Source organism: Onychostruthus taczanowskii, unplaced genomic scaffold (genome assembly GCF_017590055.1).
Source record: "Onychostruthus taczanowskii isolate IOZ18803 unplaced genomic scaffold, ASM1759005v1 scaffold75, whole genome shotgun sequence".
In the NCBI taxonomy this organism is placed as follows: Eukaryota; Metazoa; Chordata; class Aves; order Passeriformes; family Passeridae; genus Onychostruthus; species Onychostruthus taczanowskii.
The window spans coordinates 369,721-396,151 of NW_024505339.1; the positions used below are offsets into that span (position 1 = coordinate 369,721).

General features: G+C 52.6%; 1 protein-coding gene across 1 annotated transcript in view; it reads left to right on the forward strand.

The window, feature by feature from the left end:
• The first annotated feature begins 3,262 nt into the window (after positions 1-3,262).
• TMEM211 (transmembrane protein 211) overlaps positions 3,263-26,431 on the forward strand; it is a 58,758-nt gene continuing 35,589 nt past the window's right edge. The window contains exons 1-2 of the mRNA XM_041423130.1: positions 3,263-3,533; positions 13,370-13,508. Coding sequence (XP_041279064.1) covers positions 3,321-3,533; positions 13,370-13,508 — 352 coding nt within the window. The 5' untranslated portion in view covers positions 3,263-3,320. The remainder of the gene's footprint in view (positions 3,534-13,369; positions 13,509-26,431) is intronic.

A 26,431-nucleotide genomic window follows, 5' to 3' on the forward strand; every position in this document is an offset into this window, starting at 1 on the left:
AGCTCTTTACAAACACTCAGTAATTAAGACTCATAAATTGTAAATGGCATAAAAGGTACACGGGGATCTTGCAGGGCTGGGATGGAGCTGTCTCCTGGGCGGGATGGTGCCGCTGATCAACACCCTGTAGCAATTGCATTTTCTCTTTTGATATTATTTTTGTTAACTGATGCTCTTTGATACAGTTTTGTACACATGCCCAGAGGCTGGCTGGAGCATAATGAACTATTCTATATGGTTTCTGCATAATGAATGGAATTATTTAATTGGCACATAACCTTAGAGACTGCTAATAGACTGAAACATTCCGAAGATGAGCAAATTGGAAAGAATGGGGTGACTCAGGGAACACTAAATTAACATATTCTGCCAAAAACTTTGCACCCAGGCCTCTGGGGCTTCAGAGTATACATGGGGGTTGAAGAAGGATGCAATGATTTACACAAGAGTTTGACATTCATTACCTTCCCTGGACTGAAATTTTCTCTCACTTTTGGGATTCAGACGGGCTGAAGCTCCAATCCAGAGCTGCTCACCCAGCCTTGGACCTGGATGTGAACTGGAAGTGTGAGTGACAGCAGGTGCTGGAGTCTTTAACAGAACATGACAGTTTAATTATCTGAGCAATCAGTTAAATATGACTTCAGGACATGGGTTGGCCAACGTCAGAGAAGCTGAGGGACTCCTCCCTAAATGAAAATATTCAAATTAAAAAAAAAAAAAGCTGTCTCACTGCTTGATTTTTTCCTCTCCACAGCTAGAAAAAGAAGTAAACTTTTAATATCTGAAAAGATCTGAATGGAATGCTCGTGTTTGGGCAGATATAATAAAGCAGGACAAGACTTTGTTGCCTTTGATAATTAATCACAGGGCACTCCTCTGCTCAATTACAGCACAAAAGCACAAATGTAACACACATGAGAGGCCATTCCCATTTCTCCCATCTTTGGGACAGTCCATTTATTCCCATGATGCTGGGATTCTCTCTCATATATAGAATTCTAACTACTTTGGAACACAAATACTGAAAATTATATGAGTAAGGATTTTAACAGCTGAGATCTTACTCTGGAATAAATAATAATGTCCTAAACACATCAGGAGTCAAAGATGTCTTTGCACAGAAACTCACAGCACCTTAAATTAGAGATTTGTATTTTACTTATTCTCTTCTTTTCTTTTGTAATGGGAAAGCAAGTGTCTGCATGCACACACAAAATTCCTGGGCACATCAGGAGTCAAAATGCCTTTGCACAGAAACTCACAGCACCTTCAATTAGAGATTTGTATTTTACTTCTTCTTTTCTTTTCTTTGTTTTTAATGGGAAAGCAAGTGTCTGCATGCACACACAAAATTCCTGGCAGGTTTGGCTGTGGCTGACCTCAGTCCATGAACCTCATGGGAACAGGAGGGTTGGTACCTGTGCTGAGCATTTCAAAGAAGGGAATTCTCCCACGTCCCAGCCTGGTGAAAATTAACTGCTTTTATTAAAACTGCAATTCCTCCCTGTCTCCTTCCACGGGGCACATTCCCAGGGAGGGAGGTTTGTTCAAGCACGGGGTGAAGAGTCTGCCTGACTCCCAGTGGTGAGTTAAAACTCGAGGTCTGAAGTGTAAAATGGGGTAAAAAGGTAAAAAAAAAAGGTTCACTCCCAGCAAGAAGAGCAGTGTTGGTGACCTGCTGCTGCAGGTGTGCTGGACAGCAGAGCTCTGGGAAGCAGAAAGCACAAAATCCCCTTCTCCAGGTCCTGAGCTCTTCCCAGCCCTGCCGCGGCTGCTCCTGCGGGAACGGAGCCTTTTCTGCAGGGCTGGAGCCACTCTGGAATGATCCTGACTTGGGGAAGGCAAAGGGGCTCGCTGGCACCTCCACCTGCCCAGGCGGCACCGCGGGGGACTCACCTCGGATGCCCCTTCTCCAATCCACAGTGCTTTCCCCGCGTTCTTGCCATTCTGTGGCATCATAAATACTTGGAAAAGAATAATTTATTTTAACACCACCTTTTGTTTCTCCGTTCTTTCCCCCCATCCCACCGTTTGCTTTTCTAGATGCCTCAGGGAGTACAACAAGCGATGACAGCAGTCGGGTCTTTCTTCAAACCAGGGATATGGGGGGGAAAAACAAGGCTGAGTGTGATTTTGTCCCTTCAGAACTTTCCTGAGGCCACAGGAGGAGCAGGATCAGCGGCATTTGTGAAATCAGGAGACAGACACAGGCCCGTGAAGCCCAGCGGCTGCATGCGGACAGAGCCGCAGCGCTGCCGGGGCAGGAGCGGATCTGCCATCGCCGCCGCAGCACTCCGGGCGCGCACCAGGAGAGGGTGCCAAGCCCCCGGCTTGTGCTGCCGGGATCCGCACGGGCTTCCCAGGACGCGGAGCCCTCTCCAAGCGCTGCGCTTAAAACACCAACCAACGCGTCCTGGAGCTAAAGGAAAATCTCCTTTTTTTTGGACCAAAAGCTGCCCAAATGTCTTTACCTGTTTCAGCGCTATCGGCAGTAAGTGCCCGAAACACGCCCGAGGACATTAGCGCAGGATAAAGGCATTTTTTGCTACATTTTGAAAAGGATCTGGTTCTTTATGCGGCTGATGGACGTGGGACCGCTGGAGACCGAAAAAACCCGTAAGATCTGCGAGGCACGAACATAAAACATCAATCCGTGCTTCACAGGCACCGTGAGGTTTAGCAGGAATAAAACCTGATCCGTGAAGTTTTTAGAATGACTGTTACAAAAATCCATCTGCACTGGGAGGCGCAGCTTTTACACCTCAAGCAAGCGCAGGCTCCCGGGCAGCCGCTCTGCCTCCAACACCTTGGAGAAACCTGCGGGATTAGAGGATAACACAGCCCGAGCCGGCAGACCCCGAATCCGAGACCTCCCTGCCACGGAGGGTTCAAATCCCCCGCGCGGTGCTCCCGCGGAATTCCCGCACCCGCCTTCCCCACGCGCGTCCGGGAGAGCTGCCGGAGCGGAGCCGCAGCATCGCCGTCTGCGGGCGCGGAGGGAGGGTTAAAAATACCGCCGCTAATTGACCGCAGCAACAAACAACCCGACCCTTTCGGGGCCGCTGCAGCGGGCGGAGAATCGCCGTGAGCCCCCCGAGCAGCGGGCGGGAGGTGACCCCGCTCCCCCGCCCCGGATTCCCCCCGCCCGCCGCGGGTGTCGCAACCGCGCCCGTCCTCAGCCGCGCCCCGCGGGGGGGGCGGCGCGGGGAGCGCGCAGGGAGCGCGCAGGGAACGCGCAGGGAGCGCGCANNNNGCCGGTGCCGGTGGCGGGCGCGGGGGCGGCGCGGGGCGCGGGCTCCCTGCCCCGCCGGCGCACCATGTGCAGCGGCGTCGGCTGCTTCTGGGCGCTGCTCTCCGCCGGCCTCCTGGCCGCCTGCGCCGCCGCCTTCCTCTCGCCGGCCTGGCTGCTGCCGCCCGGCCGAGCCGCCGCCGGTTTCGGCTTGCTCTGGCGTTGCGCCGGGCCGCCCCGCGGCTGCCACGGCTCCGCCGGCCCCGGCGGCTTCGGAGACATCCCCTCCGGTTCCTGGCAGGTGAGCGCCTCCCCGCCGCGGCACCCCCCACAGCCTCTCCCGGGAATCTCCCGGCAGCTCCCCGACATCCCGCCTGCCCTTCCCTGGACTCCCCGGCGTCTCCCGTCACCTCCCCGGCATCACCCGTGTTTGCTTCTGGCGCTCCGGCATCCCTCATCACTTCCCCGGCATCTCCCGTAACCTCCCCGGCATGCCCCCCTTGCCTGCTTTGGGCTCCCCGGGGTCACCCCATCACCTCCTGGCCTCCCCCCAGACCTGCTTCCGGCTCTCCAGTATCTCTCTGTCCTCCTCACGCCCCTAACATCCTCCTGTCATCACCCCAGCTTCCCTTGTCCTGTCTTCCAGAGCTGCTCCAGCATCCCTATCCTGCCCGGATCATCCCAGGCATCCCCTGCATCCCGCAGCTGCCCTCGAGCATCCTCTGCATCTCCCCGTGCTCTCTCCAGCATCCCTTCCACCCTCTGCATCCCGCCCGTCCTGCCTCTGAGCATCTCCTCAGCACCCCTCGGGTATCCCGAGATCCCTGTGGGGTCTCATCTCTCTTTGGGATGCTGGGCTGTTCTCGGGGTGCGGCGTGGACCCAGCGTGGTGCTCAGGGGGGCCGACCGCGGGGCTGACCCGGCCACCCCGCCCTGCCGGGGCCCCAGATCCCCCCGCTCCTGCTGGTGTGCGGGAGGGACTCGGGGAAGCCGGAGAGGTTTCTGTGCTTCCCAGCGGGGCGCTGAGCATCACTCCCGGCTGAGTTTGCTGTGCAGGGAGGTGGCTGAAACTGCTGCTCCTGGGACACGTGGATGCAGAAATCGAGCCTGGATGTGGGGGATCGGGGCTGTCCCCCTGCCCGGCCACCCGGGGTGATGCCCGCGCCAGGTTTTGGGAAGGAAGGAGGCCCAGGCCCCCCCGCTCGCCCCATGGGGCCCGGGGCTGCTGTGGTGTCCCGAGGTGACAAAGAGCCGCCTGTCACGCTGGGTGTGTGCAGGGAGCGCACAAAGCCCGGCCCCGGCACCCACCGCCCGCTTGGCCCCGTCCTTCCTCCCTCCTCTCCCTCCATCCTTACCCCGAGGCTGTGAGTGTGAAATCCCTGCCTCTGCTCGGAACACACGGGCTTGGACTCGCTCCAGGTCACGGTGTGGCAGCATCCCCAACGCGGGGCTGCATCCCGGAGCTCGGGGCTGTGCCGGGCACAAAGGGTGTCTGACAGCAGCTGGATTTCTCAGCCTGCCATGGAGCTGCGCTGTTATCTCTCCCAGGACACCAGGTCTGCGTGTGATTGCTTAAATCCCATCACGGTCTTTAAAATTGGCATTAGAGACAAATATTGTGAATTGCAAAGAAAAGAACCAGCTGTATAAACTCCTAACTATTTATATAAAAAGGTGCAAAAATGCTCTTGTTTCCATGGGCTGGCCTTTGTTCAGATGTTTTTGCAAATGTGATGCAGATAAACACTTCCAAGTAATAACAAACTTTAAAGATAAGAAGGAAGCTCAGCAGTGACTCATTTGAACAAGCTTCAGCCTCTGAAAACACTGAGATCCAGAATAAAATGTCGCACGAAGTCTCTGAGTTCCTGAGCTTGGGCTGAGGAAGAGATGAATAATCTCAGCACTGAGGGGAGTTTGCAGGGCATTTTGGTGACATGTCCGTGTCACCTTTATTAATACCACCCGAATAATTAATGAACAACCAGTGCAGACTCTTTCAGAGGAGAGTGCTCCCTCACCAGCTTTCTGCCATGAGGAGGGGCAGAATACCTGTTGTGATGGTTATTTGATGGGCTGGAATGTAATAAAATAGTCCTGACAGCTCTGCTGAGGCAGGCGACAGCTTTGGCTTTCTTGCTTGAGCAGCCTCCGAGCCCGCACGCCTCGGTGCTCAGCACGGCGGAGCCGAGTGCCGAGAACCCCGTCCGAGTGCAAGCAGGAGATTTCTCTCTGTTTTGGAGAGATGGGGAAATCGCGGCTCTTTTTTCTTTGCTTTCAGAGCCGTGACGTTCATTTCAATCTCTCCAACGAACTGATGGGCAGCTCTCTCTTTAAATGAAAGCCGAAGGTGGACAGGAATGCGGGAGCTCCTGAAGGAGCCTCCAGCGTTTGCTCAAGTGGAGTTTGCTGCAGGAGGGAGGGAGCTGCGGCTGCCGGGGGCAAAGGCGGCTCAAGCTGGTGCGGGGCTCAGGAGCTCTGCTAGAGTGGAGCTGGTGGCACATCTGGGGGTGCTGGGCACACCTGCGAGGGTGCTGAGCACACCTGGGAGGGTGCTGAGCACATCTGGGAGGGTGCTGAGCACAGCTGGGGAGGGTGCTGAGCACAGCTGGGGATGCTGAGCATATCTGGAGAGGGTGCTGAGCTCACCTGGGGATGATGCTGAGCACAGCTGGGTGGGTGCTGAGCTCACCTGGGTGTGTGCCCACCCTGGGGATGCTGAGCACACCTGGATGGATGCTGAGCACATCTGGGTGCGTGCCCACCCTGGGGATGCTGAGCACAGCTGGGTGGATGCTGAGCACACCTGGATGGATGCTGAGCACATCTGGGGGGGTGCTGAGCACACCTTTATGGATGCTGAGCTCACCTGGGTGCGTGCCCACCCTGGGGATGCCCATCCCTGGGGACCGTGGCCCTTTCTGTCTCCTCGCTGCTGTTCCCGTGCTTCCCTGCTCCGGTTTGTGGAAGGGTGGGGGAGCGTTCAGTCCGCAAATGATCGTTAATGCCAGTTGTGTGTGCACTTGGGGGATTATGTTAATCGTGCTACAAATGATGCTTTGAATCATGTCTGGAGGTTAATTAACATGCCTTTCTTCTCTTAAGAGGGCCTTCATGTCTGCTTAGAGTTGCTGGCTTTTTTCTGCTCCCTTTCATAATTACTTTGCAGCTCTCTAATATCATGGGTACCTTTAATTTAACCCTGTCAGTGCTGCTGGGCTTTGCACTGAGCTCAGCATCATGATGGTTACTTGATAGGGTGGAATATAATAAAATATCCCTGATGGCTGCAGATGGTGTGGACAGGCTGAGACCTTGCAGGAGCTGATGGAAACTGGAGAGGATTTGGCTGGAGCCAGAGAGAAGAAAGGATGGTGATGGTGATATTGCCCAGCCAATTTGTGAGTGAGGCCCTTAGGATCTGTTGTGGGATGACTTGGAGCTGTGAGGGCTGCAGAGGGACATCCCAAGGTGTGCAGGTACCCTGGGGAGAGGGGATTGCTCTTGGGAGGACAAATCACAAGAACAGGTGAACTTTTGAGCTTTGAGTGGTTTCATTGCCTCTCATGACTTTTCTTTTTCCTGGTGCCAGATCACTGTGTACGTGCAAAATAGTGCTTCATCCTCAGCTAATTTATTTTCTCTTTCAGTGGGAGCATTTGGCTCATGGGTTCCTGTCTCAGTGCTGCACTTGGGAAGCTACTGCTGCCACATTTCAGATTTCTATTTTTATTTTTCCAGATAGTCTCCAATTATTTTCAGGCTTTGCCAAGCATGTAATCTAAAATAACAAAGAAGCTGATCAGCCCATGATATTCAGGTTAAAGCCACATGGACCATTTGCCTATGGAGCCAGTGATGCCATGCTGGAGCAGAGCCCAGAATAACCTGCTCAGGACAGGGGAGAGGCTTTGCCCAACCCCAGCAGTTCCTTGAGTGGGTCTTTCCTGGGCTTTAAAGCAGGACTTGATTCAGCAAAGCTTAGTAAATGTACAATAAACCTGCTTACCCTTTTATTAAATCTTCACTGCTGGTTTCTCACTGCATCAGTTCAGCCCTGGGTCCCTGGTGTCATCTGGGGTTTGCCCATTGGGGCCAGGTTTGCAGATCAGCAGTCCTGATCCCATGAAAAAGCACGGGGGGGTCCTCATCTGGGGGGTCCTCATGGAGATGGGAAGAAATGTGTCACTCTGTGGAAAATCTGTCCCTCCTCTTCTAGCACAGGCTCTGGAATCAGGGAGAGAAGCAGTGTGACCCAAGCAGGGCCTCGGGTGTGTGCTGCCTCTCAGGCAGAGTCTGATCAGGCCAGCACATTAACTTGGGATTATCAGGAAATCAACTTTTAGCTCCTCATCCTAAGAACTTCCCAAGAGACCAGACTCTGTCTGCCAGTCCATTTGATTTTTAATTGCACTTACACAACCTTGGCGAGAGTTGTGAGCGCTGAGTGTCAGGAATTCTTGACATCACCACCTTCATGCACATTACCCCAGAGCAGATTTATCTGCTTTCATCAGCCACCCAGACTTTTCTGACCTACATTAATGGCACTGGTTTTGGGGAAACCTGTAATTCCTGGGCTGTGGCCCCACGTTTCAGTGCCCAAGTCACAAACCACCACTGGGACTCATCAGCCTGCTCTCAGCTAAGCTGGGCTGAAAGGGGAGCTGAGGCAGGACCAGCTTAATGATGGGCCCTGGGAGGTCAGGTTGATTGCAAATGCAGCCAGGCTGCTCTCAGGATTAGTTCTGTCCCTGCTCTCAGAGGGAGAGGGAAGCTGCTTTGCTCGGACAAAGAGGTGGTGTCAGCCCGGGGCTGCAGGGCCAGCGGGCTCAGCTGAGCTGTGGCCACTCCTGACAGGGACAGTCAGGTCACAGGGGTCACCTGCCCACGTATCCCCCCTCAAAGAGCAAATCCCGAGCCCTGCACCTCGGGAAGGGCACAGCAGAGCCATTCTGATGCTGCATTCCCCCTTTGCAGGGCCCAGAGCAGAGTCTGGCTCAGGCTGGCAGGGACATTTTGGCAGTGGGACACTCCCTGCTCCTCCCGAGGCTGCAGACCCCGCTCTGCCCGGGCTCCTCCGGCTTTGTGAGGAGCCAGATGGGCAAGGGGGTGACTCGAGGGGCATTCGCTGGCCACGGTGAGCCCGGCCAGGAAAGGGCTAATCCCAGGGAAGGATAATGACACAGGGAGGGGAAGAAGGGCTGGTCGGGTACCCGGCACAGTGCACTGCTTGCTGTCTAATTAAAATTTCATTAAGTTGGTTGGAATCCCTTGATGGAGGTCACAGGCACACCATTGATGTGCTAATGTCTTACTTTTCCCCTTTTTTCTGTCTTTCACTACTATCCATCATCCTCTTAGATAAAGCAGTGCCATTAGGAACTGCTTTCCAGCATCCCCAGATGCAAGGGCAGTGAAAGAGAGACAGCCATAATTCATCAGACATATTATCTGTCCCTTATTTTCTCTCTAATTAAAAAAATGCCTTCCTCCCCCCTACTTGGATCAGTTTGGGCATTAACCCCTCTGGTGTTCTGTTGAATATGCTGGTGAGCTGGGAATTACAAAAGTTGCCTGGAAGGCCAGGACTGGCTGAGCTTTGTTGTAGTGGAGGTGGTGCAGCTAAATCTGGGCTGGGGAGAGATACCCCCTGTGCATGCTGTGCTGTGGGCACCAAAATCCACCAAATCCTGCAGCTGAAGGGGAAGAAACGAGGGCTGGAGCCTCCTGTGCACCCTGTGGCTCAGCCCAAAACATCCCAAGCTGTTGTTGGGACATCGCCCCTGGGGCTCTGCGCTGCTGCCCGCTCCGGGGCCGGGCACAGCGGGCACTTCCCAGCGCCCCTGGGCACGGGTGGCATTTTCTGCGAGCAGCGTGGAGAGGGAAGATCAAACAGGCGGGAGAAAGCGCTCAGATGGCGCCCAAAGGAAGGGAACTGCCGCGGAGGAGAAGCCGGGGATGTGTGGGATCCTCTCCTGGCGGTCGCTCGAATGCCGCCCAGATGGCGAATGTTTGTTTCTGTGCCTCGAGTGGGGAAATAGGAGCGAGCTGCGAGGCTCCACCCGCCCACCCCGGCGGGTTCTGCTCCTGCCGAGCTCCCGGAGCCCTGCCCGGGACAAGGCACGGGAGGCACCGGCATCCTCCGGCTGCTGCCAGCGTTCCCCAAGCTCAGCTCCCCACTCGGCACCTCCGTCCTGATTTGGTTTTTAACAAGGTTAAAATCTCGGTGTCCGTTTGGTTTTTACCTCTGCGGGTGCAGCAGAGGTTTAACCCCAAAAGATTCCCATAAGGAATGTCTGATCACACAGAGCTCTGACAGGAAAGGGTTGCATTTAAAAATGAAAATGGTTGGATTCTTTTTGTCATCACTTCTCTTACAGTTGACTTTACATCTCTACTTTCTCCATTTGGGGTTTCATAGATATTTTCTCTCAACAGATATCCCCAAAAAGCCAGACACACTGTGACCTTCACTTCCTTTTCCTCACTGAGCCTGTGGCTTTATTCCCAGTTATTTAGGGCATTTATTTTCTGCCTCCACTTCCAAAGATGCTGAGGCATCTGAGCAGGGCTGGAACACCCCAGCAGTCTGTAACCTGGCCCTCAGCCTGCTGCTCTGGTACCACAGACCCCATCCAGGATGGCAGCTGATGGGGGATGGTCCAGTTAATAAATTGCATTAATAAACTGATGTGCATCATGACCCAGTTCATAGTGATGGCAGGAGCTTTGCTGGCTTGGTTTATCTCTGCTGAACCAAACACCAGGTAGTGTTTCTCAGCACTAAAAACTGGACTGGAGAGTTTATTTTTCCTTCCCCCTCCCTTCTTTAATGCTGGCTTTCAAAGATGAGTTAACTTTTACAAAGTTTTCATTAGGGAAATTAAGGAATTCTTCTCAGGATGGCCATTAAGTGACATTTTAATTTTGATTTTTCTGGTGAATGAAACAACATCTTCAGCAGATTTATTGCTAAGTGAATGGCCCAGCCATGGAATGTGTCAGACCTGTAAAATACTAAAAAACAGGCAGGGGATTGTTGTTAATCAGAATTTATTACGCTACATAAAGGCATATTTACAGTCCCACCAGGGGACGATTAATTTGTTTGGGGATAAACAATTAATCTCCCTGGGAGTGGGAGCAGAAAATCTGACATGGTTTTATGTCTTTTCCCAGCATGGCAGAGGCAGGATTGCTCACAGCCTCCCTGGGGGCATCTCCCTGGCACTGCCAGGGGTCAGCAATGCCCAAGGCTGGGCAGCCAACAGGGTTTGCACTGGGAGCTGTGCTCTTTACTGGGATAAATGGGTTTTTTCCTGCCCTGCCTGAGCCTCCTGCATCCCTGCTGTTCCTCCCCACCCTGTCTATTTTTGGGTTTCAGCCCTTGCATCTGTTTCCTGCATCCTCTCCTTTCTGCTCAAGATGCAACAGGCACAAACAGGGAGGAGAGAAGGAGGTGCTGCACAGTGGGAAGGAGAGAATTGCAGCTGCTATTCTTTGGTACCTTTGCTCCATGGACTTCTTCAAACTTAAGCCTTATTATTTCTCTTTGAAAGCAGCTTTTTGATCTTTGCAGGAGCAACTCCAGTACAGGGCAGGAGCACTTGGGAAATTCCCAGCTGAGGCCATGGGAAGGTTATGACAAAAGCAAAACTTCTGGTTTCCAAGAGCATATGCAGTGTTTTGGCAGGTAATGTCAGCACACAGCCAGCAGAATGTGGGAGCCAGGCAAAGAGCAGTGGTGTGCCCTTTTCTGCTGTCACCCCTTTTGTCCCAGGAGCTGCCTGGCAGCTGTTGAGTGGCTCAGCATTCCTGGCCCACAAGGCAGAACCCAAACCTCACCGTTTCCCTTCACCTATTGGCCCCACGAATCTTCTCCCATTTATTCCCAAGGGCCAGGGCCTGTTGGATTTGTGGGGTTTTGGCCACCCCTGTGCACATCAGGATGCTGCCAGCCCTGAGACCCCTCAGTCTTGGCAGCTCCCAAACCAGACCAGCTCTTCTGCCAGTTTAACTCACCTGCACCCAGCCTGTTTGTGCCTCCTTCCTGTCACTCTGTCCTGAAAAAGACCTTCACACTTCTCCACAGGGATTAACAGTCGGAGCAGCTCATCACTTGTTTCCAGCAGGAACTGTGAGTTTTTAGGGGATTTGAGCCACCACAATTAAGGAGAACCTAGATCATTAAAAATAATATGCTTCACACAAGAGAGGAACCAGCCTGCTTCACAAGACCCCTTTCTGCTGAAAAATTCATTGCTCTAAATAATTAATGGTCCTTGCAAAGGAGGATGGTTTTGCTGGGCGGAAGGTGAAATGCAGACGCCAGGCAGAGTAATCCCTTTTTTTTTTTTGTTATGAATCCAGATTTCCTGGCCATGCTGCTGCCCTGGGAGCAGTGGAGGAGCAGGGCTGTGGCTGCTTTCCCCATGGGGCCCCAGGCTGGGGGAGTGTCTGTGCAATTGGGTCATCCACCCCATCCCACCATCCCATCCCATCCCATCCCATCCCATCCCATCCCATCCCATCCCATCCCAAATCCCATGGGTCCCTCCTGGTGTAGGGACAGGGCAGGGGGCCCTGCTGGGGGTGTCCCAACCTTGTACCTTAAGCTCTGAAGCAGCTCTTGCCTGTCCAGGTCTCAGTGCCTTGGAAGGCTCTGGAGAGGAGCAGATTTCCCTGCTGGAGCAGCCTCTCCATTTCAGCAGCTTTTGCACTGCTGCTCCTTTTGCATTGCATGTCAGGAATTCATTTATTGCTGGGACAGCATTTGCATTGCTCAGTGCATAAATAGGCTATAAATAAGATGCTGATTTCTAATCACTGCACAGCCCCAGGAGAAGCACTCACACCAGGGTGTCAGGGGGTGCCTGGCCTGTCCCTCTCCACACCAGTGTGTCCCTCCTTGGAGCAGTGGCAGCTGCTGGGACACAGCTGGCAGTGGCAGTGTCACCCAGCTGCAGCCAGTCCAGCTGAGCAGTCAGTAGCAGGGGTAGGTGTAGGGCAGTGGGACAGCACCACTCATGGGAGGGGGTTTTTAGCTGTTGGGACCCCCCATTGGCATCACAGAATAAATCCAATTCCTCTTCCCCTGCTCAGCCTGCCTGTGGTTCCTGCAGAGTAATTTACATTATTATTATAATAATTATATTATTACAAACAGAAGCAGACTGTTTGTGACCTCTTTGGGGAGGGGAGGTAAATGGAAAGCTGTACTGGGGTTGTTTCTGTAACAGCCATGGCTGCCCAAAAGCTCAGGTAGAGGGGGGAAGATAAAAAAGGCAAACTGTGCTCTGCTAACCAGAATGTCTCACCAGGACAAGAGGGCTGGACAAAGGTGGGAGTGGGACCTGCCCTCCTCAGAGCAGCTCCCACAAAGGTTATAAAAGGCAGGCTTTTCAGGGAGCTGGGAGTGAGAGCTGCTCTGGGAGCTGAGGGGGTGTCACTGCAGGGTGACTCACCAGAGCCAGCAGCAGTCCCTGGAACCTGCTGGGAAGGGACAGGAGCTGATGTGGCGGGCCTGAGGTGTCCTCACGCTGTTTGAGCGCTGTCACCAGCTGGGTGCTGCAGGAGGAAGGTCCCCTCTCTGCCCTGGCTGTGCCCCTGGCTGGGCTGGCACGTGTCCCTGCTGGAACAGGCCACCCTGCTGCCAGTGCCACCCGCTGTCACCTGCAATGGGGACAGAAAGAGCAGCAGTGCAGTGATTGAACACCTGTACCCAAGGCTGAGATGATTTGCCATGAATTAATGCTCTTCCCTGTTTTTAGGCTGCTGGGGGTGGGAGCAGCCTGCCATGTCAGTGACAGCAGCAGTGGGATCCCCAAAACGCCTGCTCATTGCCAGGCTGCTGGGGCAGGGCTGCCATGGATCCATCTCAGCGCTCAGCAGAGGCACTGACACATCACACACATCTAATGGCACCGGTGTGGGACAATTGTCACTGCAGCCCTGGGAGCAGGGCACGGCTGCACCTCGGGCTCAGGACCGAGCGGTGAATTGAAGCGACAAAAGGCAGAAGGGAAAAGGTGGGAGAACCACCCATGAGAGGGTCCACTCCCCACCTCCAGAGGGGGATTTCTGGGGGGTGTGGCGCTGGGGTGACCTCTCTGACAGCCCCCTGTGTCCTTGCAGACGAGCGCTGTGCTGTGTGCGGGCGGCTGTGCCCTGCTGGCCCTCAGCTCCCTGCTGGCCATCGTCGCTGTCGTGCTGCCCGGCGGAGCCTGCGAGCGCCGAGTCTGCACCCTGGCTGGCTACATGCAGACAGCAGCAGGCAAGTGATGGGGCTTTGCTCTTTGGGGTGGAAAGGTGGGGTGTCCTGTCGTGCCATCTTGGAGCTCAGCAGCATGAGGAGCTTGCAAACCCTAACCAAGGGTGGGAGAAAAGCAAGTGGCCCTTCAGTTCAGTGATTGCGTCCTGCATTCAGCACAAAAGCTATTGAGCATCCCCTCCAGCCACACACGGGTCTGGGGCTGCAGATCCCACTCACTGTCCCCTGCAGATCCCACTCACTGTCCCCAGCAGATCCCACTCACTGTCCCCAGCAGATCCCACTCACTGTCCCCAGCAGATCCCACTCACTGTCCCCAGCAGATCCCACTCACTGTCCCCAGCAGATCCCACTCACTGTCCCCTGCAGATCCCACTCATTGTCCCCAGCAGATCCCACTCACTGTCCCCAGCAGATCCCACTCACTGTCCCCTGCAGATCCCACTCACTGTCCCCTGCAGATCCCACTCACTGTCCCCTGCAAATCCCACTCACTGTCCCCAGCAGATCCCACTCACTGTCCCCTGCAGATCCCACTCATTGTCCCCAGCAGATCCCACTCACTGTCCCCTGCAGATCCCACTCACTGTCCCCTGCAAATCCCACTCACTGCCCCCAGCTCAGGATGTTGTGCAGGACAGAGGGCTGTGGTAGTTGTGGAGATGAGGCTTTCTGCTGGCAGGGTGCTGCTGCACCTCCTGGGGTGCAGCAGATGCTCCCTGTGAAGTGTCCAGTTCCATCTTTGTGGTTAAGCCTCTGGAATGATTTCCCTCTCTGAGCTTTACACCTGACACAGAGGTTGCCCAGCCTGCCCTGTATCTCCTCAGGCAGCCCTGGTGATGCTGCATCCACTTAAAATTCCTTTGCAATTGCCTGTGCTTCTGCCTCGGGGGAGTGCAGAGGGAGAGGGCAGGAAGCTGGGGAGGGACAAACCCCACTGGAGACTTGTCACCCCTGCAGGGAGCCACGTCCCTGAGTGTTGGACCAAACCTCTCCAGCTGGCCACGAGCCACGACAGGAGATTAATGCCCCTTCGTGTCTGTGCCCGAGAATAAACTCCTTTGCTTGGAGAAATTCTCAGGGCCAGCCAGGCTTTGTTCTCTGCCTGGAAGCATTCAAGCTGCTTTGAGGGGAAATCCTGTTACACGCTCTCCTCTGCAGGGCTCATCCCGTGGGATCTGATCTGGGACAGATGGAGCAGGACAGATTTCAGCCGTGGCTGCTCCAGCTCAGCCAGGCTGTGGGGCCACACACAGCTCCTTGTGCTGTCCCCTTCTCCCAGCTGGAGATTCCCATCTCTGCTGGCTGGTGGCCAGAGGGTCCCCTGGGTGTGGGACAGAGGCTGGAGGATCCCATGGCAGATCTCAGCTCAGGGATGGGTGCCTTGCAGGTGGTCTCCCCTGCAGGGGATAATTGGGGTGGAAAAGGGTAACCCCACATTACCTCTGCCTGGGGGGTGGCACATCCTTGCTGCATCTGGAGCAGATACAAAGCAAGGGATTAGGAAGAGTCCCTGGAAAGGAAACTGACTGTGGCAGATAAATACAAATGAGGAGCTGCCAGGGGTTCTGGTAATATTGAACAGGCTGTAAATAAACTGTAGGCTCTAAGCGTTATTGACAAATGAAAATTTACTGGGGACGTTTGAGCAAGCTAATGGGTTGCTTTAAACCCTGGCATTGCCTGCTAAGCATTTTGTCTTGTGCTTTTTAATTTTGTGCACTGTGGATTAATTCCCATTCAGAGCCAGGCAGCCCTGAGTCAACAGAATTAAATGGTTTAATGTATTTGGATTCAGAAATGCTGCCCCTCCATAATTTCTCTCCTTGTTCCCCCCTCCCTTGCTAGGAGGAAGCTTTTCAATAGAAATCAGCTGCAGTGAGGTGACAGGGAGAGAAACTCCTCCCCAAAAATCACATTATCTCAGAGAAAAACAGGGATTTTAGGAGAGATGAAATTGTAGGGGAGGGAAGGAAAGAGAAGCTTTCTGATGGGGATGGGGGGCAGCTCTGCCAGGGGATCCCCTTGAGATGCTGGCAGAGCAGTGGGGGTTTGTTTCTCCCAAATCCCAGGTTTCCAGGTCCCAAAGTCACCTTTCCTCTGTCTGACCAGACATTTTCCCACTGAAATCCAAATTTTGCTCTCCTTTTCCCATTTCACAAAGCTAACTTGAGGTATTCTTTTAGAGCACCAAAGGTATGAGTAAATCAGTTCAGTTCTATAAAACACTGAATCAGGAATCCAACATCCTGATAAAGAGCCAGGTGCATTCAGCCAGGAGCATGGAACATGCCAGAAATGCAGGAGCAGAGGTACCAGCAGAGCCAGAATCAGCCCCCACAGGCTCTGCACTGTCTCAGAAGGATGCCCTGAGCTGCACTCACATAAATCCAGGTGCAGAGGCCAAGGATTGATCCCTGAACCAAACAGGAACCAATCCTGAGAGCAGCCCCACAGCAAGGGCAGCCAGGCTCAAGCTGCAGCTTTAACACTTTCCTGCTGTACATTTGGAGAGCCAAGTTGTGCCTTTTGCAGCCCAGAAGGGAGGAAGATAAAAACCTCAGGCAGACAGAGCAGAGCTCTAATTGCAGATGCAGACAGGCCACCAGGGTTCAGAGCTGGGCTAATTGCCACCATACTTTGAAAACAGGAATCCTTATGCCTGGCATGCACTCCTCAGGAAAAAAACCAACATATCCACACAAAAGACAAGAGGATGATCCCTAATGAAAGAGTTAATGAGCAACAGGGAGAGGAGGAAGGATAAAGGAACATTTGCTCAGCTCTCACACCCGATAAAGTCAAAGCTGCCTCTGAGATTAGAGATGAGGCTCACTCCCTGTTCACGGTGTCAGCTCACTAAAATGAAATTTCTGGGGGATCCTTCCTCCCAAACCTGCATGGCAGCACCTTCAAAGAGGCTGAGGTAGCCAAGCTGGCCCATTTATGTGTGGGGTGCCCCAATCCTCAGCTGCAACCCACTGCTGTTGCTGGAGAAGACTCTGACCCCAGGGACAGGGAGGGCAAATGGGGGCACAGCTGAAACCCTGCCAGTTGTCCTTCAGCAAAAGCCTCTTTGCTGGGGTTTTAAAAACAGGAGTTAATTCCAGGAAGAAATGTCTCCTGCTGCATGGGGCTGAAAGGGAAGCACAGGGAATGCTCTCCAGGGCTGATTGTGGCTGTACAACCTCTCTGGGGGCTGCCAGGTGCTGCTCAGGGGCTCTGGTTCATTGCATTCATCCCTGCAAGGTGTCAGAGCAGTTCTTCAGTGTCAGGCAGTGGGGGAGCTGCTGGAAGGAGCACGGGGCCATCACAGTGTGTCAGGCAGTGCCTTCACCCACGGGACCTGTGGGTGATGCCCTGGGGAGCCCCAGGCTCTGCTCTGAGCTGTCCCAGCCCACACAGCCCCCAGCAGTGGCACTGCCCCACAGGAGAGCCTGAGCCTGGGGCAGCTGAGAGCCAGAGCAGCCTCTGGCAGGATTCCAGCAGGGACTGTGCTCCACAGCCCAGAGCATCCCCACCCCCGTGGGAATGGCCTTCCCAGGGCAGTGAGGCTGATGAAAACTGAGATTGCCACTCAGTAAACCCCATCAAACAGAAAATCTGGGCACATTTCTGATCTGGGGGCTCGTGGTACTAAGGAAGGACTATGGGTGACCATGCTCCAGCACTGAGCTGGTTCCATCTGCTGCTTAGGAATGAGTCCTCAGAGGCAGGGTGAGCAGCCTCCCTAATCCCTAAAAGTCTCAATAAAGTCAGGATTGTGTTGGTTTTGGGAAGCTTTTCCCTGTGTGCTGTTCAGGCAAATGGTTCTTGCTTTGCTGGCAAGGGGTGGCTGATCCAACCTGCCTGTGGCCCATGGCTGCTGATCCTTTCTGGTCTCTGGGGCCTGGCAGGAGGAGGCTGGAGAGCTTGGAACTTCACTCAGGGCACAGAGCACAAAAAGCCTCCAGGGAAAGTTTTACTTTCACCCCACACTGCTCTCTGTCCAATCCTACCACCATCAACTCCCTGCTCAAGACAAACCCAGTGCTGAGGGAAATGATCCTGACCTGCCTGTGCCTTTCTAAGGTTCCTCTGGTTTTAAAGAGCAATTTCCCAGCATCGCCACGACAGAATCAGAACAGTCACAAGGCTCCAGCAAGACAGGCAGAAACCCTCAGTTATGCAATTTAGCCACACTGTAATCCCAGGTTTCATGGTAGTCCCAAGAGCTTCTTCCTGGAAAATCTGATTGCATTCTGCAGCCAAGATCCCTCTTACTGGCAGCAGCATGGTGGCATTACAGACGTGGCCTCAGCTTTTGGTCAGTTAAGCAGCAGAGCAAAATACAGGAGACCTTGTGATTTTTGTCTGTTCTTTAGACACTGATCATCCAGTAAGAACACAGAAACAGGGAGAATTGTTCACTTTCAGATCAGTGTGAACCTTCTAAATGTATCAATTCCCAAGGACTAAAAACCAACCTAGATTAAAATGTCTTGCGCCATTCCCAAGGGAGAGCAGCAGGATGGGTGGGAGGTTTGGGGCAGCCTGGGGGCAGCAGGGCCACAGCAGCCCCTGGCCAGGACACTGTCCCAGTGTCACAAATATTATTTAGGAAGGCAGCTCATCATCCTTCCCCCTCACTGCACCTCCCATCCCTCCCTGCATCCCAGCCCACCTCTGGGATCAATGGTGCCCTGTTTGTCCCAGCCTGTGCAGGCTCTGCATGGCAAACAGCACCATCATCTGCATCAGTATTGATCCCTCAGGCTCCCATCGATCAGCCTGGTGACATACAGGTAATGTGTAATTAGTAACTTAGATAAAAGCAGCACCAGGAGGGAGCTGCCAGGCTGGTGTGCCCGGGGAGCAGCGAACAGAGGGGTCGTGGCTGCCTGCTCATTGCTCACCTGCCTTTGAGTCACTGAAACTCTTCCCTGAGGTTTTGGGTTCCTCCCATCCTGCCTGTCTCCCAGAATCCCGACTGGAATAAAGGCACGAGGAAGGCACTCTCCCTTCCCAACGCACTTGTGGGGATGCTGGAGAGCAGCATCCAAGGACGGTGCAGAGGCCACCGGGCAGCGGGGACACGCTCTGCTCCTGGTTCAGTGTCCCAGCACCGCTCTGGGGGGACACAACTGGAGCAGGCACCTCCCCAAGGCAGGGGGAATTTGGGGCTGGCAGCGGACACTGAAAACGTTCGGGAAGGGCCGGGAGAGGAGGCTCGGAGCGCTGCCAGCCCCGCAGCCGGCGGGGCAGAGCCAGGCGCTCCTGCCGGGCGCTGGCGGCTGCGGCAGCCCCGGAGCCCCATCCTGTTGTTTGTCACAAACATCCTTGGGATTCGGAAGAGGAACTTGGCAGTGGAGGCAGGGGGGAAGCAGCACCCTGTTGTCCAGGCATTGATTTGATTTAGAATCACCCAAAGCTTCCCCCATCCCTGTTTAAAAATAGCAGCTTGGCTTTTATCACGGAGCCCACGCTGTCCCTCTTCTCGTGGCAGAAAAACATGCTCAGTCCTGATGCAGTGACATTGCTGGATGTGTTCAATCACCAGGGCAGCATTAAGGAAATGTTGCCATAAAGCTGTTTCCCCACTTAGGAAAGGTTCCTCAGAACTGCAAGAGAAGCTCTCAAAATAAGTAAAGTCCAGTCTTCCTGCAAGGTGCTTGGGCACAAAAGCAAAAAACAGCCAAATAAAACCTGAGCCTGGAGATGTGTCCAGCTCCTGAACCGCAAGGGCAGCTTGTTTGTCTTTTTCTGGAAAGAGCAAAGCCAGGATCAGCTGCATGATCCTCCTCACTGCCATCCTCACCCTCTCCCTCCACATTTCACATCCTGTCCCTGCCACAGAGACAGCACTCACACTGTTGGGAGCCCTGATTCCACCCCTGGTGCAAGGCTTTTTTCCCCCTGCTTTCTTTAATTACATTAGCAAAGTCAAAAAACTGCCTTTGGCATGTTATTATTCAGTCAGTGAACTCTCACTAATTCCTGACACAACCAATAAATATCTGAGGTAGGAGCTCACTGCCAGGGAGCTGGAGAGGGGCTCGGTCACAGCCCAGCCCCACTGCTCACTCCACAGCCACTGTTGCTCGTGCCTGACTTTCCTGTGCTCTCATTTTGTTCATTTGCACTGATGCAACTCCTCTTCTGTTACATTTTTTGCTAATTTCCTCCAGAATTCAGCTCAGTAAAAGGCACAACCATCCTGAGCCTTGTGCTGGTTTGTCCTGGAGCAAGGACTGCTCTGAACCATGTGGAGATGCTGGGCACCAGCATCAAGCCCAGGTGTTGTTATTCCATCAGTCTCTGTGTGCTTAAGAATTTGATGAACTCCTATGTTAGAAGAAACAATTGACTTTTTTCCCATTTCCCTCCCAGCTGGGAGGTGTTTTCTGGGAGGATGTTGCAGGGGGAAAATGAACTTGTCAGATGTGCAGATTGACAGGCATGAAAGTGGAACCACAAACATCAACTTCAGCCTTTCAGGAAATTTTTACTTCTGCTGAAACAGTAATTTCTCTGTGCTCACTCCAGTGCATACATTCGAGTGACAGATCATCTTGGTTTGAGAACAATTTCATGATTTTACTTCCAAAACCCAAAATCTTCATTGGAGAGCCAGGCCATTAAACACAGCAGTGACAGGAGAGGGGCTGGCAGCTCTGCTCACAGCCAGGCTCCCTGCCACAGGTTAAGTGCAGATCAGCCTTCCCAGGGCTCCAGCTTGTCTCACACAAGGTGCAGAGCTGCTGAAGGAGAAGGGGCCAGACCCTGGCTGTGCCGTGGAGCAGCTGAGCCCTGCTCCACCCCAGTGACAGATGACAGGGATTCATTTCCATCTGACATTTGGACACATTTCTTTCCTCTGCTCACTTCTCCAAGCGTGCTGTGATTCCCTGCAGGTGGGTTGTGCTGTTTGGCACAGGGCTGCTGCCTTGGTGCCTTTGGCCTCCCTTCAGGCCAGGTCCCAGCAGCAGCAGCAGCAGCGTGCCTGGGCTAATGCCAGGAGCAGAGCATTTCTCAGCAGCCTCATTTAGAGAATAAACCAGCCATGTCCTTTCACTGGCTTCTTGGAGAGGGGCAATACATTTCCAGTGGCATCAGTGACAGAAGCAATATTCTTTCATTGCTATCATCAGAAAAGAGCAGCTTTATACTGCAAGAAAGAACTATTTCACTTGTACAAAACATATTTTTTATTTCCTTAAACCTGGGGAAATCCTTGTCATATTAATATGTGTCTGAATTGCTTCTCTTTCAACAGTTCTCCCAGGGATTTGAGCTTAGACCAGTTATTGCACTTGGATGCAGTAACAGTCCATAAAAAAAGTATATTCTGTAAATAATAACAGTGCTTTGTAATAAATGGAAACTACAAATAACAAGTGCCACTGGGACTCCAACACTGCTGCCCCTGAGGAAATACAAGGCCCAAGGAGCCCAGCACTGTGCCAGTCATGTGTTTCAGATGGGAAAATCCATATTTCATTTGATTCCCTCTGCCTGTGACTCTCCCTTCAGTTCCCAGGCAGCTGTTCCTTCTACAAGGCAGGACATTTACCTGGATTCTAACAATTTCAAGGCACCAGGGTGGGATTCATGGGTGTTACCAAAGGCTCCTCAAGCCTCATCTCTCCAAGCAGGCTCCTCTTTGAATTGTTGGTGAGAGATGGCTTTGACAATGGCTTGTTTTTCATGAAGTTTAATTGATGTTGTTGGTTGTTGCTGCAGAGAACAACTGCAGCAGAGGGTCCCCCTTCCCATGCAAGTTCAGGTTGTGTAACAAACCAGACCCTGCAAAGCCTGAGAGCATTTATCATTTAACAGCTGTCAGTAGTGGCTGCCCAGCCTGCTTGTTGCATGCCCACAGTGCTGAGCAGGATCATGTCCTCTTACTTCCTTGCTGTGTAATTTTGTGCTCAGTTGAGGTTTCTTTTCACAAACAATTTGACTTCTTCCATTCTCCCTCCTTGCTTAGCTCATGTTTGTTGGAGACAACCCTGCAATCCTCTCCTGGTCCACCTGAATGTTCTCCCTTGCTGTGGAGAAGGAGCTCATAGCTGAATTTCATGCATCCTGAAGCAATTGTGTAGGCATCACATCATCTTTATTGACTCATCCATCTGCACTGAGTGCAGGGTGTAATGCTGAGAAAAAAACCCTCCCTGTCCCCTCTGATGCTGGCAGGGAGCTCAGTCTGTCAGGAGCAGTTTGCAGTTCAGTCTGCTCAGGGATGCATTTCAGGGAGTTTTGGTCAGCCCCAGTGCCCAGCCCTGGCTCTGGCAATGCTGAAGTTTTTGCTAAAACCAGTATTAGCAGCATGGAGACAGTCTCTGGCCTTGGGGGGAGAGGTAAGTGTTTGATGGGCTGGTTGGATGCTGGCTGTAATTTAAAAGGCATCTGAAAGTGGGGACAAGGACCTGTCAGGACACAGAGCAGGGCAGAGTACAGAGAAGCCTTCACCTGTCTGCCAACACCAACATGCTGCCCCAAAACCCAAAGGCTGACATCAAATTTAGGGTGAAGCAGTGAGCCCCCCAGTGCCTCAAAAAACCCTGTTTTGCTGGGATTGGATGAAGCTCATGCTGTTTGTAGCTCCACCTTGGAGGTCACTACAGGCCCTGGCTGGCCCAGCCTTGGTGAACACAGTGATAGATCTGGGTGGCAGCTGCTGGCTGTCTTTTGTGTCACAGATTGCCCAGGCAGTTCAAAACCCTGCATCTGTGCACCACAGTCTGGCTTCAGGAGCAGGGGTGCAAAGAGAGAGGATTTCCCTGAGAAAGGAGCAATGAAGAGCTGACAATTGGATATTTCCACCTCCTGCAGTCCTGCTGACTGTGGCACAGACCCTTTGGTGGGACTTTCAGTCCCACTTTGCTTGCTGTGACTTGGCTCCAGTGTCCTGGATAACTGGGAGGTGCTGCTGGCTGAGCTGGGGAGCCAGCCCTGGGAACAGCCACAGGAGCAGTGGCTCTGGGCCAGATCCACTTCCTTTTTGCACAGACAATGCAGGGAGTCTGGCAGAGGTCTCTGTCCTCCTGTGGGCACGTAGCACAGCTCCCAGGCGAGCTCTGCTTCGGAAATGTTTTGCTCTGCCTTCCTGTCTGAGCCTGTGCTGAGCTGGATTCCTTTGCTGGTAAGGAACAGATCTGCTCAGAGGAGAAATTTACCCTGCACCGAGTGTAAACACAGATGGAAACGTGGTGGAGCCCTTTCCAAAGTCAAGGGAATAAATCTGTTTATAAAAGGCTGAACACCTGGGGCAGTGAAAGAGCAGGTGGAGCAAGAACCCCAGAAAGGACAGTGGAGCTAAGGCAGAGGCAACAAACTGTACAATTAAGTGGAGAAATCACCCCAGAGAGCATAACAGAAAGGAGAGGAGACTCTTTTATGGATCTTTTTTAAGACTCCTGAGTTTTTTGAGGCCTGTGAGTTGCATCCCAGGCATTTTGGACGGAGAAAGCAGGTAGGCTTTTCCCCTGGACTAAGCTCATCTGCCTTCTCTAGGGCAGCATGTGAGGGATGCAGCCACACGTGTCCTCCAGCTGCTGGGAGGGATAAGCAGGATTTTCCTCCCTGGTTAGGCAGCTATTTCTGTGCTGCAGGAACCCTGGAAGGACAGGGCATGTTCACACCAGTGGGAATCAGCTTCACGATGGTTTGGTCAGCTCTGCTGCCCCAAACCAGTACATTTTCTACGTTCTACAGTAACAGCACACCTGAACAAAGCCTTGGTCCTGCAGGGCTTTATTCACTTGCCTAACCAAAACGCTAAAAACATGGATAAGCATTGGATGGCTGAGAAAATGTGAAATTGGGTTCTCCTCCCAGCCATAACCTTGGCAGAAGCAGAGCTCTGGCTGCTAAAGCCCATAAAATGAACAGCCCCTGTTGCTCCTGATAGGGGTATAAAATTATAATTACTTGAGGAGTGACTTATGATTCAGTGAAACAAGGATCTTCTCCTTTTTGATTGAATTACTCAGTGGTTATTCCTAGAAGACTGGAAGCAGATGGCAAGCTCTGGCCAGGCGTTTAACAGCCTGAGTTATGGCATGGAGGGGATGGAGCTGAGCTCCAACCTGCTGCTCCTGCCTTCCTGCTTGCCTTGGGTCCCATCCTGGGGTATTCCCAGGAAAGGAGAGGCTGGAGGCTGGGACAAGATTGTTTGCAGCAATGGCTGGAGATGTGGAGGATGTCCAGCAGCAGAGGGATTGTTTTGCAGCTCAGGTGGCAGCACAGAAATGCAAAAATGGTGTTTCTGTAAATCCAGTGCTGCTTTGGCCCAGGTAGGCACATCCTGACAGCAATCCCAGTGCACTGTGTCAGGAGCCTGTGGATCTGAGAAGTGACAACTGCCCTTGTGTCACACAGAAAAGCTCCCCATCCTTGCAGGCCCAGGAGGAGGAGGGATGGATGAAGGCAGTCAGTCCCCTGGGCTGGGGAGGAACAAACACAGCTGTATAATTTCTGCCTCACTGCTCCTCCTGCCCCCATGTATCTTGAGCACATCAATAAAATCAAACAGACTATTAGCAGCACGTCCTGTTATCAGCCATGGATGGGCATCAGGCAGCCATGCAACCTGCATTTTATGAAGTGCTGCTCCTACACTGCTGGGGCTGCAGTAATTATCACAACTCCTCACAGCTGGGCCACACCACAGCTTTTATGAGCTACCCTGCATCAAAGGCCCTTTCTTTTTAAAGATAAATTCACAATTCTCTCCCTTTCTTTTTATTTAATAGCATAACAGCCAGCTGATTATTAGGTGAGACACCAATCTTCTGCTAAGCTGTGCTTACTGCATTGTCTATTCGATTATTTTTATTGAATAAGCAAATGTTCTCTCGGAGCTCTGAAGTCCTTATGAGGGAGACTCATTTTCTGCTGCTGTGATCTCTTTGTCACGGGTGGGTGATGTATGAAAAGGAATTGCAAATAGCTGTTTACAGCAAGCAAAGTCACAGAACAGCCCACTTCAATTTCTGCTATCTGTCGGAGGCTGTTGTTGGCGATGGTCAAAATTAATTAAGCAGGAAGGAAGAGAGCAGAGAGGCACTGTGCATCCAGTTCTGCCATTGAAATATTAATGGTGAGCTAATCAAGAAAGAGTATCTATGAATATCTAATCAGCTCACAGTTTGCAGTTTTACTGAAGCACTGAACTTCTGGGCAGCAGCCCTTTGCAGGAGGTGTAGGAGGGGAGGTGGGCGGGCTGCTCCTGACCGCTCTATCTGGGAATAAACAAAGAGCTCCTGCCTGTCCCAGGGCTCAGGGACCTTTTCCTTCCACATCTCACATCCCTGCTGCCACTGGATGTGCTGCATCCTTCCTGCTGTCACCTACAGAGTGTCCAGCCCACAGCATTCCCAGTGCTGTGCTCCTTCCTCCCCAGTGCCAGAGGAGAGCTCAGCTCCTCCAGGACTGAGCTGCAGCCTCTGTCCACATCCAGGTCTTGGGAAAAGGCTCCAAATTGTACCTTGGACACACAGCCTGGCCCTCTCCCTCCATGCCTGGTACAGGCACCCCATGGGAGGCAGCAGCTGTGTCCCTGTCTCTCCTCTCTGCGTGTTCCCAAGTGGAGTTTCCAAGGTTTTTATGGGGGAACAGAAGGTGATGGTTGTTCACTGCAGACCCCCCAAGCCCAGTCCCTGCTCAGCTGCTTTCTCCCACCCACCACACAAGCAGGGAAAAACAAGAGGAAACAATCCCGTGGCAAAGCTGGGCTGATTCCAATCAAAGCCACAAAAGTAAATGTCAGTTTTGGGTGCCAGGAGTCGTCAAGCATCATTTCTTTCTTCAGTGTCAGTGTAATGAGGGCTGTGGCTTTGGAGATTTCTATTGCTGTGTTTCTGCAAACAGCTTCCTCCTCTAACCTCTTGGAAATTGGATTTTGTGGGGCTGAGCAGTTTGTGTGCAGCAGATAGCAGCAGGACTGATAAGCAGAAACCTGTTTACACACTCACTCTCATCTAATACTCCAACTGGACAGGCAGCTGCCTAGATTATTTTTTGAATTTCTTTTTTTTTTTAACACTATCCAATTTAATCCTTGTTGGCTGAATGTTTTGCTGCTTAACTGGGAGAAATCTGAACTAGGCAGTTTTAACATGTAACAAACATGAAAATGATGTGAAGAAAAGGATAAAGGTAGTAAGTAAATTTAAATGCCACCAAGGAAGAGTCAAGTGGTGATTAGGAGGGAACAGAAAAGCTGTGCTGTCCTGTGTGAGGTGGTATTTCATGTGCTGCCAAGGGAGTAGGGACTGGATACAACTCCAAATTCAGAGAGTCCTGGCACGTTGCTCTGACAGCCACAGGAACTTTCTGGGAAAGGAAAAGCAAAGCAGATGGCGTCAGTTAAGAATAGTGGAAGGTACCAGGGATGTCCAGGGAAATGATGGAGCCCAGTGGCTGCATTCATTGCCTGTGGGAGGGAGAAACCCCCTCACTGCAGGTGTGTGGGGGCTGCAGAGCCAGCTCCAGCTCCTGGGGCTGCTGGGGGAGTGAGAGGATTTCTGCAGGAGAAGCTCTCTGCAACCTGCTTCCCTCCATTGCTCCAATATAACCCAAATCTGTCAGCCTTTAGGGCTTGCTGAGAAGGTCATCTGTGAGCATGGCTAATTATTTCAAGCAAAGCAGCAGGCTAATGCCACCAACCTGCTCCCAGGGACTGAGCTCTGCCCTGTGCCTTGGCTCCATAGCTGCACACAAGCTGCAGGGAATTACAGATGCATGGGAGTGTGTGTAAAGCTCATGGATATAAACAGATCCCAATGGCATGTACCTTGAGCACAGGGAGGAAAATTCACATTTTCCATAGCCTGTTCATTCAGTTGTCATGAAAGTGCTGTTCCAGCCAAAAGGCAGAATCTCTTCTTTCTGCCATTTAATTTTCTTTAATCTGCTCTTGACATTTATTGAAAGAAGTA